General features: G+C 38.7%; 1 protein-coding gene across 9 annotated transcripts in view; it reads left to right on the plus strand.

Moving 5' to 3' along the window:
• MYB (MYB proto-oncogene, transcription factor) overlaps positions 1 to 12,749 on the plus strand; it is a 35,604-nt gene extending 22,855 nt beyond the window's left edge. For all 9 annotated transcript variants that reach the window (XR_015132422.1, XM_086316580.1, XM_086316577.1 and 6 more), the window contains one exon: positions 11,434 to 12,749. Coding sequence is in view for 8 of the 9 variants with exons in the window: in XM_086316580.1 (XP_086172706.1) it covers positions 11,434 to 11,550 (117 nt within the window). In the remaining variant the exon portion in view is untranslated. The remainder of the gene's footprint in view (positions 1 to 11,433) is intronic.
• Positions 12,750 to 16,721: the final 3,972 nt, after the last annotated feature.

Here is a 16,721-nt window from a genome sequence, read left to right on the forward strand (position 1 = left end):
TTTCTTACTGTGACTGAGACTAAGATTGTTAATCACATGTAACAGTATCTCTTTCTTCTGCTTTTAAAGGTTTTATTAAATAATTGATACAGTTTACTTTTAGTTTCAAAATTTTTACTTTTTTGTTCCCTCATAAGCCATCAAAGCTCAGACCTTGTTTAGATTTTCAAAGAAGTTTGAAATTAGATAGCTAGAAAAGAATTACAATGTATTTGACTATCAGAATGAGAAAGTCAACTGTCAGTGTTACGTCGCTAATCTCTAGCTGAACATCTGCTCTCGGGTTTTAATATCAAAAGAGATTTCCCTTTTTCTGAAGTAGGTGTATGTTGATGAAATACAACAAATTCCAAATTAATCCTGAACCAAATGTAAATAAGAATGCAAATTTGCTCCCTTAAATTATTTACAGCGGTTCCCAACATTAAATAATACAATACCCAGTCACCTGCAGAGCCCTCCCCTTCATCCCCCCCTTGCCACACTGAGGGAAAAACCATAAACCCTGGAGCATATAGAGAACCTGGATTTGGAAGTGAAAAGTCATATTTGTCCTGTGAGGGAAGGCACCACGTGAGACGGTATGATCTGAAAGAATGTCCTGTTCCTGGATGGGCTTTCTTGTCACTGTGGTAGGCCTGCACTCTCCAAATTATGAGAATCTTAACACTCCCCCCTTGAAAGCATTTGTGATACTTCGCATTATTTTTAAGAAATGCAAATACAGCTGGAAGGGCTGTAGGCACACTTTGTGTCTTAATTCCATCAGATTGCTCTCCTTGTGGCTTCTGTCTGATCCAACTGCTTTGATGAAAGGTGACCACTGACTGGAGTGTGGGCTAGGGAAAGACGGTCCTTGAGGGGATCCAGAGTCTTTCCTGAGTCGATCAGGCCTGGGTAGAAGTGTGAAGAAGTCTCAGAATATGGCACAGAATTGGGAGATGAGGAAAAGAACAAACTCTGCATAAGGGGGGACCCAGAAAGGAGATTAGAAGAATGCAAAGGTCACCCATTACAAAATTTTACCTACAGCTGCTCCTAGATCCAGAATGAAAACGCTTTTTTTGTTTGTTTTTCTTGCTTTCTTCCTCCCTGAATTTTTTGGCCCTGGGTTTCCAGAGGATAAGGATTTGGCTAGTGCTATTAGTGCATTAATTAAGCTGTTTTATGTAATTTTGTAACCTAGGCTAGGATCTGACTTATATTTATAGTAGTAAGAAAAAGTGCATTCTGAGTGCTAAATTGCAACATGTAAATATATTTGGAGACAGTTATCATTATGAAGTTGAAAACCCCTGGTTCTTTCCCTAAAACTAAATGCTAAAGCTTTTGGCCTAACCAGATAGTGTTCAGCAAAACCTAAATCTAAACTTTTATGCAAATATAAAATATATTGAGTCAAACACAGTACAGATATCAAATATGTATTATATAAAAATTTGGCAACAATATCAGTGTTTATAAAAATAGGTTGGCTAATTCTTACCTTAAATGTTTTAATGCTATTGAATTAACAAAATAATCAATATGGAACTTTATTATCATTATATTTTATTTAATGAAAATATTGGGTTGGCCAAAAGGTTTATTCAGGTTTTTCCATAACATATTATAAGCAAACTTCTTGGCCAACCCAATATTCCTCATCCTTGAAGCTCAGTATTAAGTAGTAGCTCTGTTTTTATTAATCTATATTTTCTAGCATATCAAATGAGTCATATTTGGTACTCTTCAGATTCTATCATTGTATACTGAGATTAAGCCACCTACATACATCAAATGGTGAAGGTAACAGTTGTCAACTCCACCCACCTAAAGAATTGACACCACAAGCTGATTTTGGAGTCAGTGCTTTCATATACACTATATGGTTTTACTGATGTACACCACTCAAATATATTTTAATAACTTGCTATAATAGATAACTAATTCATTTTAAGAGTGAACGGCACCTACCAAGTATCTCCTTCATTTTGTGTCATGGAAACCTAGCTTCTAATACCATAGAAATATATGATTTCTAAAATGTTTCAAATTAGAAAATGCATCAGGTCATTCTAAATATTTAAGCATATATTGCCTATATTTCATATAAACCTGACTCAATAATATTTATATAGATTTTTAAGCAATTTGGTAATCTTTTTGTTAAAACCATTATGATCTATCATATATTTCCATTGATAATTCAATTTGACCTAATTGGACAGATTTTTCATGCATGGTACTATTGAACATATTGTGCATTTGTTAAATGACCTGGCTATTCAACTTGAGTACTTTATATAATCTAGAAACTTTATAATTTGTACCTTTAATAAATATATCAAATGTTAAATGGGATTTTATCCAAACAACCTAGACATTTTGTTAGAGTGCATTTAATTAAAACAACTAAATTTGACTCTTAAAATATTTTAAAATTCTGGTACTTCTAAAATATGAAATGTTTGTCAGTTGAATACTGCAAATGATTATCCATCTAACTGTCTAAATACATTTGCTTAGGCACAAGAAAAGTTTATTGAAGACTACACTAACAGTGCAGTTCTGTGTTCTGTCATTTCAGTGTTAATGATCCCTGGCTTAATTATACCCACAACACCTTAAATAGAGCAGTTATTGTTTTGAGGCCCCAAATATTGGGATTTTATAGTTAAGATTCTAATGCACATGTAAATGCATACGCTTATACATATGTGCCTGCATGCATGTCCGACTAGCTCACTTCAGCCATGTCCGACTCTTTGTGACCTCATGGACTGTAACCTTCCAGGCTCCTCTGTCTGTGGAATTCTCCAGGCAAGAATACTGAAGGGGGTTGCAAGGCTGTCTTCCAGGGGATCTTCCTTACCCAGGGATTGAACCTGTGTCTCTTATGTCTCTTGCATTGGCAGGAGGGTTCTTTACCACTAGCGCCACCTGGGAAGCCCTGCTTATACATGAATACATGTAATAGCTACATTTCCTTCCTCTCCATTTTCCCAAGGTGCTGTGATCTTTTAGTGGGAAATGGTATGTAGAGACCAAACTCAGGCTGCTAGATATGCCCGTGTGTTATGTGGCATATTATGTGTTATGCCACATAACACACGGGCATTAACATATGTTAATAGCTTGAGCTTTCCATGTATTCCCTAGTCCATAAGCTATAATGTTTAGAGGCAAGTATAAGCCATTATACACAAATAATGTTATATTTGTTTTTGAAATTATTTATGCTTGATCTTTTTTTAAAAGGAATTTGCAGCAGCTGCAAAATAGTATAGTTGGATTTCTTCTTCTTTTTTTTAGTTTCCTTAACTTTAAAAACAAACAGGGACAGGACTCATAATAAAAATGTTCTGAGACTTTTTTGATATTTGTGTCTTTCAGGTAGCTCAGAATATGTGAGATTTCAGAATATGTGCCATTTTCTCCATGTTGTATGGTAGTAGAGAATGGAGTCTAGAAGCTTATACAATGATCACAAATGAGGAAATAGATATTCAGCTTAGAATACTTGCAGTTTGGGATGGAAAAGGCAGGTTCACTGTGGAACCCTTCTGGATCCTGCTGTTTGAAAGTTACTCTGAAAGAGCCCAAGACTGGCATACAGACAGACAGACAGACAGACACAGACGCACACACACGCACGCACGCGCCATGCACAGAACTCCCTCAGTAAGGAGAAAAGAGCTGCCTGTGCTTTCAATTTGCTTTACATTTTGAAATAAATACATTTTGCTAATAAACATTTCCTAAGGTAAACATTTTCATTGGTAGATCTGAAACTACACTTAAGTTAAAAGCCTCTGAACTTGTGTATTTTTCTCTTAAATTATAATTTTCTTTTATTCCTGTTTAAAACCCAAATGTAAAAGATGTGTTCATATGCTTTTTACTCACTCTCTTTCCTCTTTTTTGTAACCACAGAGTGACAGCCTTAAATTTTAATTTCCTGACTTGGCTTGTCTTCGCCTTACTTTTTTAAAAGTGAATTTAAGTAAATTTCTCAAGCTATTAATACTTAAACACATTTGCACAGTATCAAAGAATCTTAGAGTATTATTGCAAGCAGCTGAAACTCACTTTTCCAGTTCCATGTGCTTTGGATTGCTCCTAACTTCATATGAATTGTTTATGAATTTTTCAGTGAGGCAAACCCTTTTGCTTGATTGGCATGGCTAAGAAGTATAATGCACTAGCATGCACACAACAGGCTCTTGGGTTCTAATCCAGACTTCCCCAATTTCTAATTGCATGTTTTTAATTCATTAACTTCTTAAAAAAAATGCTCATCTGTATATTGGGGACTGTAGTTTGTCCTCCATGTATATCATACAGGGTTGCTGTGAAGATCAAGTGGATAGAGTGTTACTTTCAAAATGACAGCACACTTGCCAGTATACATTGGTGGTACCTACTTTAGATAGTCCCTGTCCTTAGAAACGTACGCAAGGAGGCTTCACCAACAGCAGGTCCACTTGCACTGAGGTGTATTATTTCCTCTCACATGTTCTTTCTCATTCCTTCTTCCACTCTGGCAGAACTGTGTCAGTGGGTCACCAAAAGAGATTGCTGATTCAGCTGATTCCTGAAAAAAAGTTAGTCAGATCTCTTCGGTATTATGGAGATCAAACAACTGATTTACTGGTCTTCTCTATTTTTCTGCTGCCCTTGTTGGCATGTCAACAGACAGAGAAACAGTCCGTCTCCGTGTGACATCGATCTTTCCAGGCATTTCTTAGTGTTGGTATGCTATTGTTGACCTGCTTCCCTGGATACCTCTGTGTTCACTTAGTTCTCCCTTGGGTCACTTTTTTTCCACTTGCCCTGGCAAGGTTTCATATAGCTGTTAGTAATATTTCAGCAGCCTGCTTTCAATATATCTTATAAAATAACTTTGCCACGTAGAGTTTTGGGATGAACTGGAAAGGCTAAATGAGTGAGGAAGGAAAGTTGAGCTCAAATTCAGAGTGCCCTACCCCAGAGAGTACAAGACCTGGATTTTTTTTGTTTGGTTGGGTTTGGTAAACACTGTGATATTGGATTTTCCTTGGGCTAACAAAGGTATAATTGCTTTAATTGGCATTTGCTTTAATCTTAATAGTTAAAACGAATACGTTACTAAGGAAAGAGGTTTTCTTCCAAAAAATTGTGACACCTGAGGTTATGTGATTAAAACTGTTGGAAAATCTATCAACAAGTAAGATGAAAAGATCCCTAGAGACACTGGGGACGAACTCCAAATTTGGAGAAAGACCATTCTTTGTAGTAATTGTTAACTTAGGTCTGGGTGGCATGTGGAAGCATGTGGATGGGGCACCCCCCAGCACCATCTGCACCTTTGATCCTTTAACTTTTAGGGCTCTTTTCTATGAAAAATTATCAATCCTGGAGTTGGGCACATTTGATTGTTTTGGCAGCATTTATGCATAGGAAAAGTTTGATAAACTAACCTTACCTCAGTGACCCTTCGTCTCAGGTTTATTCTTGACTTTCAAGATACAACTAAAGATTTCTACATTATCTCTTATAACGAATACATTTTAAAAGATGCCTCTTTGAGAATGAGTTCTGATTTTTAGAATTTTAATTCTGTGGCTTCCATGATAGCTCAGTTGGTAAAGAATCCTCCTGCAAGGCAAGAGACCTAGGTTTGATCCCTGGTTGGAAAGATCCCCTGGAGAAGGGAAAGGCTGCCCACTCCAGTATCCTGGCCTAGAGAATTCCATGGACTGTATAGTCCATGGAGTCGCAAAGAGTCAGACACAACTGAGTGACTTTCACTTCACTTTCATTTTAAAAGTCTTTTCTATGGGTAGATTAAATGGAAAAATCAAATAATTCTTAAGTCTTTTGGACACCATCTATGTCTGCTATTATTTAAAAAAATGAAACAGAGAAATGTAAAACCATCTCATAAGTTGCTTTGGTTTTACAAAATCATTCTTTTATGACTTCCACAAGTTTCTTAAGGGCTTTGTAAATTGAACAGCGCATACCCTGCCACGGCTGTTGATATCAGCAGTTATTGTGTGAAGTTGCTCTATGAATGTCACAATAGTGGTTCTTGTTTAGCGTGATGAAAAAAACCATTCATATTCTTAGTGAAAAATATGAAGATAATCTAATTCCGACAGAAAATCACCTGTGGACATGGTTTTATCTCATTTGATTTCTTCTGTTTTCTGCTGAGGATCAGAGTATTTATTTAAAGTGCTTCAGTAGGATATCCCAGTTAGAGCTCTGACAGTCTGTTTACAGTTCATCTCTGCCCAGGGGCGATCAAAGGTACATTGTGGATAAGTAAGATGACTCGCGGGCAAGAGGAGGAGGATGTGTGGCAAGATTATTAACTTTGAAATGAATTAGGGTAGAGTGACATGTCTGCAACAGCACCATGGGTTAGTCATTTAACAAGGATTCATGTGCAGAAATTCTTACCAATTCTTTAGTGTAAGTGAAACTAACATTTAAGGAGAGGGAATAAGGAGGATGCACAAGGATCTATTTGACAGTATTAAAAAAAAAATCCTTCTAGCATGAAGACATTTAATCTTCCTTTGTCAAAACTATTCTGTCTGCTTGAAAAGTTGGCCTAGGACCCCAAGGCTTCAAGGTAAGGAGGGAGAAAGAAATCGCAAGAAGGGGCAGCTGCCCTTTTGGGTGGTGGACTTCAACATTTCTTTTCTTACCCAGTACTTGACCTTCTGCTCTTACTTTGCTTTCGTGAAGTAGGTTTGTGATTGCTCTGACCAGTTTTTCCATTCATGGTTGCAAAAAGTATTAGCTTTATACTTTCATGATGCAGAAAAGGAGCTGTCCACTGAATGTGCTCGCCTTTTTGTTCCGGTCTGTTTTTCTTGCACAGAGTGGGTACTGTGTCCTGGTGTCTGTCTACACTGGGAGATTTAGGTGTTGCAAGTCATCTTGTCTGCTCTAGGCTATGAGCCTCAGGACTTAGGTGCCCCTGAAATGCTCTGCTTTCTGAAATTTGGATATTTCAGTTAACTTGATTTATTTCTTCATAAATTTCATCTCTACTTGGGAGAGGCTGATTGAATTTTTTTCAAAAAATTAATTTAAAATATAGGGTACATTCTTTGTATTGATCTTGTTTTAAATATCTGGTCCTGGAGGAAGAGCCAAACATGAATAAAATGATGAGCCATCTGGGAGATCCAACAAAACACGACATTCAAGTTGAAAATGTACTAGGGGGTGATAATTGTATTAGATTTTCCTGAACAGACATTGGGAATTCTGAATTAAGTATCAGATTGTCAAAGGTCAGAACTTGACTTTTACTAAGAGACATTGTAAAAGCAAGCATGTTGTTATTTAGTCGCTAAGTCATATCCAACTCTTTGCCAGCCCATGGACTGTAGCCTGCCAGGCTTCTCTGTCCACTGGATTTCCCAGGCAAGAATATTGGAGTGGGTTGCCATTTCCGTCTACAGGGGATCTTCCCAACCCAAGGATTGAACCCATGTCTCCTGCATTGGCAGGCAGATTCTTTACCATGCAGCCAACCTGGAAAGTCCAAAAGCAAGCATAAGATTCTTTTAATATGGTACTTTAAGATACTTAATTTCATTTAATGTAGAAACTTATTCTGTATTAATTGAAGCATAGCTAAGTAGAAAAATTTTTAGCTAGAGAAAAACATGAACAATCCTTTCTTCCTTGCTCCTCACTTTTACCTCCATTTTCACTTTTATTCTCCTTTCCCTCTCATTTGTTTGTCTGTATTCTTTCAAAAGGGACTTCCCTGTAGCTCAAATGGTAAAGAATCTGCCTGTGAGGGAGGAGACCAGGGTTCAGTCCCTGGGTTGGGAAGTTCCTCTGGAGAAGGGAATGGCAATCCACTCCAGTATTCTTGCCTGGAGAATTCCATGGACAGAGAAGCCTGGCGGGCTACAGTCTGTGGGGTCACAAAGAGTCGGACACGACTGAGTGACTAATACAACAACAACAACATTCTTTCAAAACATACATTTTTGAGTTTTGTGTGTATCTTTATTTTATGTTTACATATAAGATTAGTATATTAAAATATTCTGCATCATTTTTAGTCATCTGATTTTATGATCAATGTTCTTTGTTCTGTGTACATCATCGATTCTAAGCCCTGCATAATACTCATGGTGGACAGCCATCATCTTTAATTATTCACTCTCAAATGGTAGTCATTATATGTCATGTTGTTATTTTATGTCACATTGTCATATGTTATGATGTCACGTTGTTATATGTCACATTATCATATATGTTCTATGCGTGTCACTACAAACACAAGCTCAATAATTACAATGATTCCATTAAATTTTATTTTGTTAATTGGGTTTCTTGTGTCATTTTGGTGTTCCAGTACTGCACTGAAAAATGTTAGCAACAACATGTGAGCAGTCAGCTAAACTAAAATATGGGATTTGAATGGACAGATTTACACCAGAGAGATATGTATATTTAATCCACTTCCTTCAAACTAGAGTTCCTTGTTGTTTAGTCACTAAGTCATGTCCGACTCTTTGCAGCCCCACTGACTGCAGCACACCAGGCTCCTCTGTCCTTCACTGTCTCCTGGAGTTTGCTCAAATTCATGTCCATTGAGTCAGTGATGCTATCTAACCATCTCATCCTCTGTTGCCCGCTTCTTTTGCCTTCGGTCTTTCCTAGCATCAGGGTCTTTTCCAATGAGTCAAACTACAGAAACACCATTTATTCAGAACTGTATCATAGAATGCTTAAATTACCCTGGTGATTTTATTTAGAAAACATTAAATGTGACTCAGTATCAGAAGTCAGTTCAGAACAGATGTCATCTTTGTCCTGTCGTTTTGTGATTCACAGTTACAGGAAAATATTATGATAATCAGTCTTGCTTATGTAGTATTTCAAGTTATGTATTCAGCCTCTGAGCCTTGAGAGTAAACATGTGTAAACTTGGATGGTGCCTTTATGTTGGCAGTGAGGTGGCACAACAGATTGGGCAGAAACTGGGAAATCTAGTTTGTGTCCTGTGAAAGTTTACAAGTTAGAAACATGGCACTGTAAATCTTATGTCGCTGAAACTTTGTTCCAGACCCTAGGCAAAGAAGTCCCATCACCATACAAATACCATGTTCATTCAGAATTATCCTACCTCTCTGTTAAATAGTCTGATGACTTTAACACCTCCTCTCAGTGTTTCTTCCTGCATTCCCTGCTGACCAGACCACACAATTCCCACTCATAAGAACTCTAAAGGAAACAGCAACTTATACTCATTAGAGCCTGGATTCGCATTCCTACTTCATCACTTCTTAGCTGGATGACTTTAAGGATGTTGCCTAAGTTCTCTCTTCCTGGAAAATTGCCTGCTCTGTAAAACAGATGTAATGAGCCTTACCTAATCCACAGGTGTTTTTGAGAATTAAATGAGATGATACATGCAAAATACTTAGAAACATGAGTGGTACTCATGTTTAATCCACTTATTCCTTCCTCTCCATCTCCCAGTCCCTCCCACAAGCAATGTACAAATTGCAGCTTCCTGACTCTTTCATGTTATTTTGCCACCTGGGTTATCCTCTTCACCACCTGTCGATCTCAATCCTGCCTATTCATGCCCTTTGCCTAGAGCATGGCCCTGGCTGTTCCTTGGCGTCCTATCTCCTCTTCATCTGGCTGTGGCACCACAGACCTTTCATCTGCCTGTCATCACTTCACTGGTGTCAGGTGTTTGTTTTGTCTCTTAAGCAGGGGTCTCTACCTCCGGGATCTCGTGCTTGATGACCTCAGGTGGAGCTGTTGTAATAATAGAAGTAAAGTGCACATTAAATGTTAGGCGCTTGAATTATCCCTAAACCATCCCCCCGCCCATGGTCCATGGAAAATTGTCTTCCACGAAACCAATCCCTGGTGCCAAAAAGGCTAGGGACCACTGTCCTGAGGGACACTTGAGGCTCTAAAGAGCAGAGGGCTTTCTTTTCTTATTCTTCTTCTGTCCATGAGACACATCCCACTTGGATATAAATACTAGGAATAGCTGCGCTTTTTCTAAACCACACTTTTGAGCTTATAGACAGCAAATCTTACAACTGCTTATGTTTCTGTTTCCCTCTTTGGATTGACTGCTAGAGAGCTCAGAGTTAGTTTTGAGATTTACATCTTGGTGCATTTTGGTTCATGGCAAGTATTTTGAATCGAAATCTCACCTCATCTTTGTATTGTTTATTTTTTCCACATTTCTTGGTGACCTACCCTTATCTATGTTTTAAATTCTGTTCATTTATATTCATTTTGTAAGCATCTTCAATACTCTTGGGAGCTAAGTAGGGCAAACTTAATGCTGTAAAGAGCAGGCCTTGTACAAATATTACATATTTTGGTTTGAAGCAACATGGAGGGCGGGTGGCTTCCTTGGTGGCTCAGCAGTAAAGAATCTGCCTAGGATGCAGGAGACGCAGGAGACCGGGGTTAGATCCCTAGGTCAGAAAGATCCTCTGGAGGAGGAAATGGCAATCCACTACAGTATTCTTGCTGGAAAAGTCCCATGGATAGAGGACCCCTGTGGGCTACAGTCCATGGGGTGAAAAGGAGTCGGACATGACTAAACACTCACGCATGGAGGGCAGGTAGGAGCTGGGGCTAGGCAGAAGACAGACACAGGTTCAAAACCATTCCACAACTTCCCCATAGATTGGCTTTGGGCAAGTTTTCTGCACTTTCTGAGTCTCCATTTCCTGCTCAATTAAAGAGAGAATGAACCCCCACCCAGGGTGGCTGTGCTGTGTAAATGAGATCATATGTGTGAAGAATCTGGATCCGGATGCTGCCTGTGAGATATTAGTTCCATCCTGTATCTTTCAATGCATCTTTAAAAAGTAAGCTATTCTAATAAATAGATATTAATTAATTGGTATTGATCAATATCCATTTTAGTTGATACATTTAAATGTTCATAACTAAATTTAAATGTAATTAACTTGATTAAAAATATGTACAATGTTTAGTAAGTGTTGATCAATTCTAGCACCTATGGGAGCTTATTCAGTGGGCAGCTCAAGTACTCACCAGTTCGCTCAAAGAGTAAATGCCCACAGCTCACCTTAGGTATGTGGGGGACTGGACTCATTCCTGTCTTCAAGTCTGTAAAATCTGCTAATAGACAAAAGGCACTCAAACATGAAGATACAGCTGGATCTTATCATACTGCTTGGAGTGGGTTTTCTCTCTTCACGACAAACAATTTCTGATAATTAATATCACTTAAGAATGCTGAATTCCTGGTTATCAGAGTGAAGATTTTATCTGACAAAGGCTCCCCTGTGTCTCCTACTTGCTGTCTGGAGGTCAGCATTTTTTTCTGCTGGGCCAGGTGGGGTTGGGAGTCCATCCGTGGGCTAAAGCATGTGCTTCCCGGTCTGACCTTGCCCTTACCCTCTCTCTCCCCTCCCCTGTTAGCCTTGTAACGGTGCCTGGGAATCTGCATCCTGTGGGAAGACAGACGATCAGATGACAGCTTCCGGTCAGTCTCGGAAATATGTGAATGCCTTCTCAACCCGGACTCTGGTCATGTGAGACGTTTGCAGACAAGCATTATGGTTTTCAGAACACTTCAAGTTGACTTGGGATATAGCATTCCTCTACATGAGACTTTTCATGAATGGGAGAAGAGCCTATTTTTGTTGTGGTACAACAGTTGAGAGCAGCACCAAGTGCATTTAGGTGGGTGAAATCGTATGAGATTTCACCCAACTAAACGGATTTTTTAAAAAATTAATGTTTAACAGTTTTACCTAAATTATTAGGTCATGGATTGTAGTCAGGGGTTAAGTATCTTAAGGCAGATTTTTTAAAAAAAAAAACATAAAATGATTTATCTGTATTTTAAGAGGATCCAACAGACCAGTATTTTTTCTGTGATAAGGTTTTTGAAATTTAACACACAAAAAGGTACTCCAATATTTCACTTTTTTCAATCACTAAACACAATGCATTATTATAAATGTTGGCTTCACACCGTGGAATAAGTAATCAATATTGTAAATGCTCATTTATGGTCAATAACATTGGAGGTACGTTTATTGTACCAAACCATTTTATGAGAGTTTTTTTGTTGTTGTTAGCTTGCTTTAAAAATTATTACTGTATGAAATAGTTTTATAAAAAATTATATTTTTATTCAGTAATTTAATTTTGTACATGCCAAATGAAAAAAAAATGTGTTTTGCTGCTATGGACTTAGCCTGTAGACATGCTGCTAGTATCAGAAGGGCTGTAGTGCTTGGGAGGGAGAGAAAAGAAACTTGGTGTTAGGTAATTGACTATGCACTAGTATTGTCAAACTTTTTTATTTTATATATATATATATACATATATATATATACTTTTTTCCTTTTGTAATACATTGGAAAACTTATTTGGGAGACTTTGCATTTGTGGTTGTTTCTTGTTTTTTTTTTTTGTTCTTGTTGGTTTATAAGAGGATGCATTGCACTTCTTTATTGGGAGATCTGTGTTGTTGATGTCCTGTGTTTTGTTTTGAGTTCAGCCTGACTGTTCTTTAATTCAGGGCTTATGTGTTAATCAGCATTCCCCCGAGTCCTTAACTATATGGTCTCAGAACTGCCACACACAACCTATGTGTTTGCAGCTGGAGTCCATAGCCAGTTGCTGCCTTAAGAACCTTTGGTGCAAGATGGCTGGTACTGAACTTTTGATATGACAGTGTACTTACTGCCTTGTAGTGAAATAAAGCTGTGCCCTTATTTTACTTACTTTTGACTTCTGTCTTACTTTTGATTGTGGACAGTAGTTACACTTTTAGGAAAATGAAGTGAACGCAGAGCACTTTCCTCTGTTAATAATTGGCATACCCTCTGAACTTGAAGAATTCAAGAATTGTAACTTTGGAGAAAGAACAGGCAAGCCAAGTTAGTTCACAGATAATCATGTGCAGAATGACAGCTAGGAGGAATCTTCCAGAATCTAGTTCAGAATCTTCTAGAATCAGTCAAGGTTCCAGAAGCATTTAAATTGGGATAAGGCAAAGAGAGTTCATTTACAAAGGTACCAATACCATGGATGTGGGCAGTGGGTAGGAGGACAGCAAGGGTAGGGCCTGCACACAAATGCAGGCCTGAAGGATGATGTCATGTGGGGGGGAGAGTCACGGAAAACAGGAGCCCTTTTTAAAAAATGTATTACTTATTTATTTGGCCATATTACATGGCATGTGGTATCTTGGTTCCCCAACCAGAGATCAAACCCAGGCCCTTGGCAGTGAAAAAACAAAGTCCTAACCACTGGACCACCAGGGAATTTCTGTAAGCAGGAACCTTTAAGAGGAGCAGTGACCTCTGGAATCCTCACAGGAGGAGAGCCAAGGGTAAGCCTTAACTTTACATCCCCATATCCCTCCCATCAGACTTCCCTGGTAGCTCAGCAGATAAAGAATCCACCTGCAGTGCAGGAGACCCTGGTTCAGTTCCTGGGTCAGGAAGTTCCCCTGGAGAAGGGATAGGCTACCCACTCCAGTATTCCTGGGCTTTCCTGGTGGCTCAGACGGTAAAGAATCTGCCTGCAATGCAGGAGACCTGGGTTCAATCCCTGGGTTGGGAAGATCCCCTGGAGGAGGACATGGAAACCCACTCCAGTATTCTTGCCTGGAGAATCCCCGTGGATAGAGGAGCCTGGCAGACTATAGTCCATGAAGGCAGACATGACTGAGTGACTAAGCACAGCACAGCGCATCCCTCCCTTCTCTACCAAGGGTCCCCATTGGTAGAACCAGCCAGAAGCAAGAAGGCATGGGAGCACCTGGATGTAAAAGCTGGTCAGTCACTTAGGGCAGAACCAGAGGACATTTTTCTGTTGGGGTAAGGACAAGGCAAGCCAACTGAGTCATCCATTCTGGGCAACTTCCTGTTTTATGGATGAATTTCCACTGGCTTCCATCTCTCAGCTCAGTGTTCTCACTGTGGTACAATATCCCTTTTATACAGATTCCTTACAGTTTTCTTTAGTCACTCCTTTTCAGCTCAGATTTTGAATTTTCATAGGAAGTGATGCTGGAGAAGGCGACAGCACCCCACTCCAGTACTCTTGCCTGGAAAATCCCATGGATGGAGGAGCCTGGTGGGCTGCAGTCCATGGGGTCGTGAAGAGTCGGACACGACTGAGCGACTTCACTTTCACTTTTCACCTTCATGCATTGGAGAAGGACGTGGCAACCCACTCCAGTGTTCTTGCCTGAAGAATCCCAGGGATGGGGGAGCCTGGTGGGCTGCCATCTATGGGGTCGCACAGAGTTGGACACGACTGAAGCGACTTAGCAGCAATAGCAGTAGCGGGAAGTGATGCAGTTGGTATTCCTAGAGCCAAGGATTTGTTGCCCCTAATTACTAGTCTTTAAGACTACTTAGTATTCTTTGGTTCTCTTTCTAATACATGGTAACACATCATCCCAGGAAGATTATTATAGTCATGCACCCTCAGAGTATTTTCAGGTGCTAACTCTGCCACTTACTAGGAGCTTGACATTGACAAGTCACTAACCTCTCTGAGATTTTTTTCTCCATCTGTAAAATGAGTTCATTCCTACATGCACTCTTGTTAAACGTGCACTATATAAAAGTTTGTTATTACATAAGCTTTCCATAATTAAGTGATGCATGCTGTGTGATGTGTCAGATGTTCATCTGGTCCATAATGTGAATTAGCAGTTGTAGAGTTCAACTTAGGGGTCATTGGATATCAGTTGAAATAAATTAGTGGCAAGATTGAACTCAGCATTATATAGAACTAAAATAAATATTTACTTTTGCAGTAAGTACATAACTTAATAACTAGAGACTAAAAATCTAAACTAATGAAAAGAAGTGTAAATTCAGGTTTTATGAACAAATAATACACATTTTGCAAGTATCTCTAAAACCTTTATCTATCCTGGACATTTTTGAAATCCTCTTGTTCTCTATAGCAGAGATTCCAGTAGTTAAAATAAATGGAAGCAGCATTACTTACTCTCCAAAAAATGGTTGTCCCTTTGAGCCACTACATGTAAAGCTTGGATCCACATCTGGAGAGTAGGAAAAACATTGAGAATATTTTAAACTATCTCCCAGCCACTAATGGGGCTGCTAATTCAAAGTAAGTAAGATGTACAAGAGAAACTTCTTTTTCTCTTTAGAAGTTATGCAAAATTAGAACTGCAAGCAACCTTTAACATCATAAGGGGCATCCAATAAGGGATTCTCCACATTATATTTTTGAACAAAAATCAGTTTTGGAGCCAACCAATCTTGGCTTAAGTTCAGACTCTGCCCTTTAGCAGCTCTGTGACTTGGTAAGAGTTTTACTGTAGCTCTCTAAACTTCATTTTACATATACTGAAAATAACAATACATCTCAAGGTTGAGGAGTATTGTGAAGATTTTGTGAGATAGTACATGCATTCTTGCATCTTTGTAAAATATTGCCATTCTTATTGATGAGGTACCAGTGAGGCCCACATCCTTGATTGTGTGTTGAATCTGTCCTTTGCATTAAGTGAAAGTGAAACTCCTTCAGTCATGTCTGACTCTGCGACCCCATGGATTGTGCAGTTCATGGAATTCTCTAGGCCAGAATACTGTATTGGATAGCCTTTCCCTTTTCCAGGGGATCTTCCCAACCCAGGGATCAAACCCAGGTCTCCCACACTGCAAGTGGTTTCTTTACCAGCTAAGCCACAAGGGAAATATAAGTTATATTTAAAGGGAAACTTTAAATGTATATTATGACTCGATGGGAAATATAAGTTATATTTAAAGGGAAACTTTAAATGTATATTATGACTCAGATGTGAGTCTGAGTGAACTCCGGGAGTTGGTGAGGGACAGGGAGGCCTGGCGTGCTGCGATTCATGGGGTCGCAAAGAGTCGCACATGACTGAGCGACTGATCTGATCTGATCTGATACTCTTTTCAAAATATTCCTAATCATTCAAAATATTCCTAAATATATTTAAATATATGTTTATCCTCTTGTACAAATTATGTGGGGAATATAAGATGTATTCTCCTTAAACAGGTAGGTTTCTAATTTGAAAAAGAAAAGTGTCTAGAAGATAAAATGTGATGGGCAGATCTGTTATACTACACTGAAAATATAAGTTTGGTGCTTATTTTTCACCTTTCATCTTGCTATTATAAAATTAAGTCTTCCTTATTCACCATTTTAGAAGGCAAAGGAAAGCAATCAGCTAAAAGGCAAAACTTATGGGAAATAAACTTGTATACAATTATATATACTAATTTTGGAAACAAGCAAGAAAAAGCTGAACTGTAAATCTTAGGAAACTTGTCACTGTTTTAGCAATAAATAGGTTAAAATTCTTTTTAATCAACACTCAACACAAATGTTCTTGGTGCTAATGTGGAAACTGCAGAGACTGATATCTGTCTTACGGACTATATTTCTCTTATTCAGCTAGTATATGTTCAGCACTTATTGTGTGCTAAGTGCTGTGTTTGAAGTTGAGGTTAGAACAACATAGGTTAAAAAATATCTGCCTTCTGTGAGCTAATGTTCAGATGGGAGGTAAAGATGCATAAATATGTTCATCAGTTCAGTCCAGTTCAGTCTCTCAGTCATGTCCGACTCTTCGCGACCCCATGAATCACAGCACACCAGGCCTCCCTGTCCATCACCAACTCCCGGAGTTCACTGAAACTCATGTCCATCGAGTCGGTGATGCCATCCAGCCA

This window comes from Bos grunniens, chromosome 9 (genome assembly GCF_055505025.1).
Source record: "Bos grunniens cultivar Pamir isolate PY7600 chromosome 9, Bosgru_T2T1.0, whole genome shotgun sequence".
NCBI classification, from domain to species: Eukaryota; Metazoa; Chordata; class Mammalia; order Artiodactyla; family Bovidae; genus Bos; species Bos grunniens.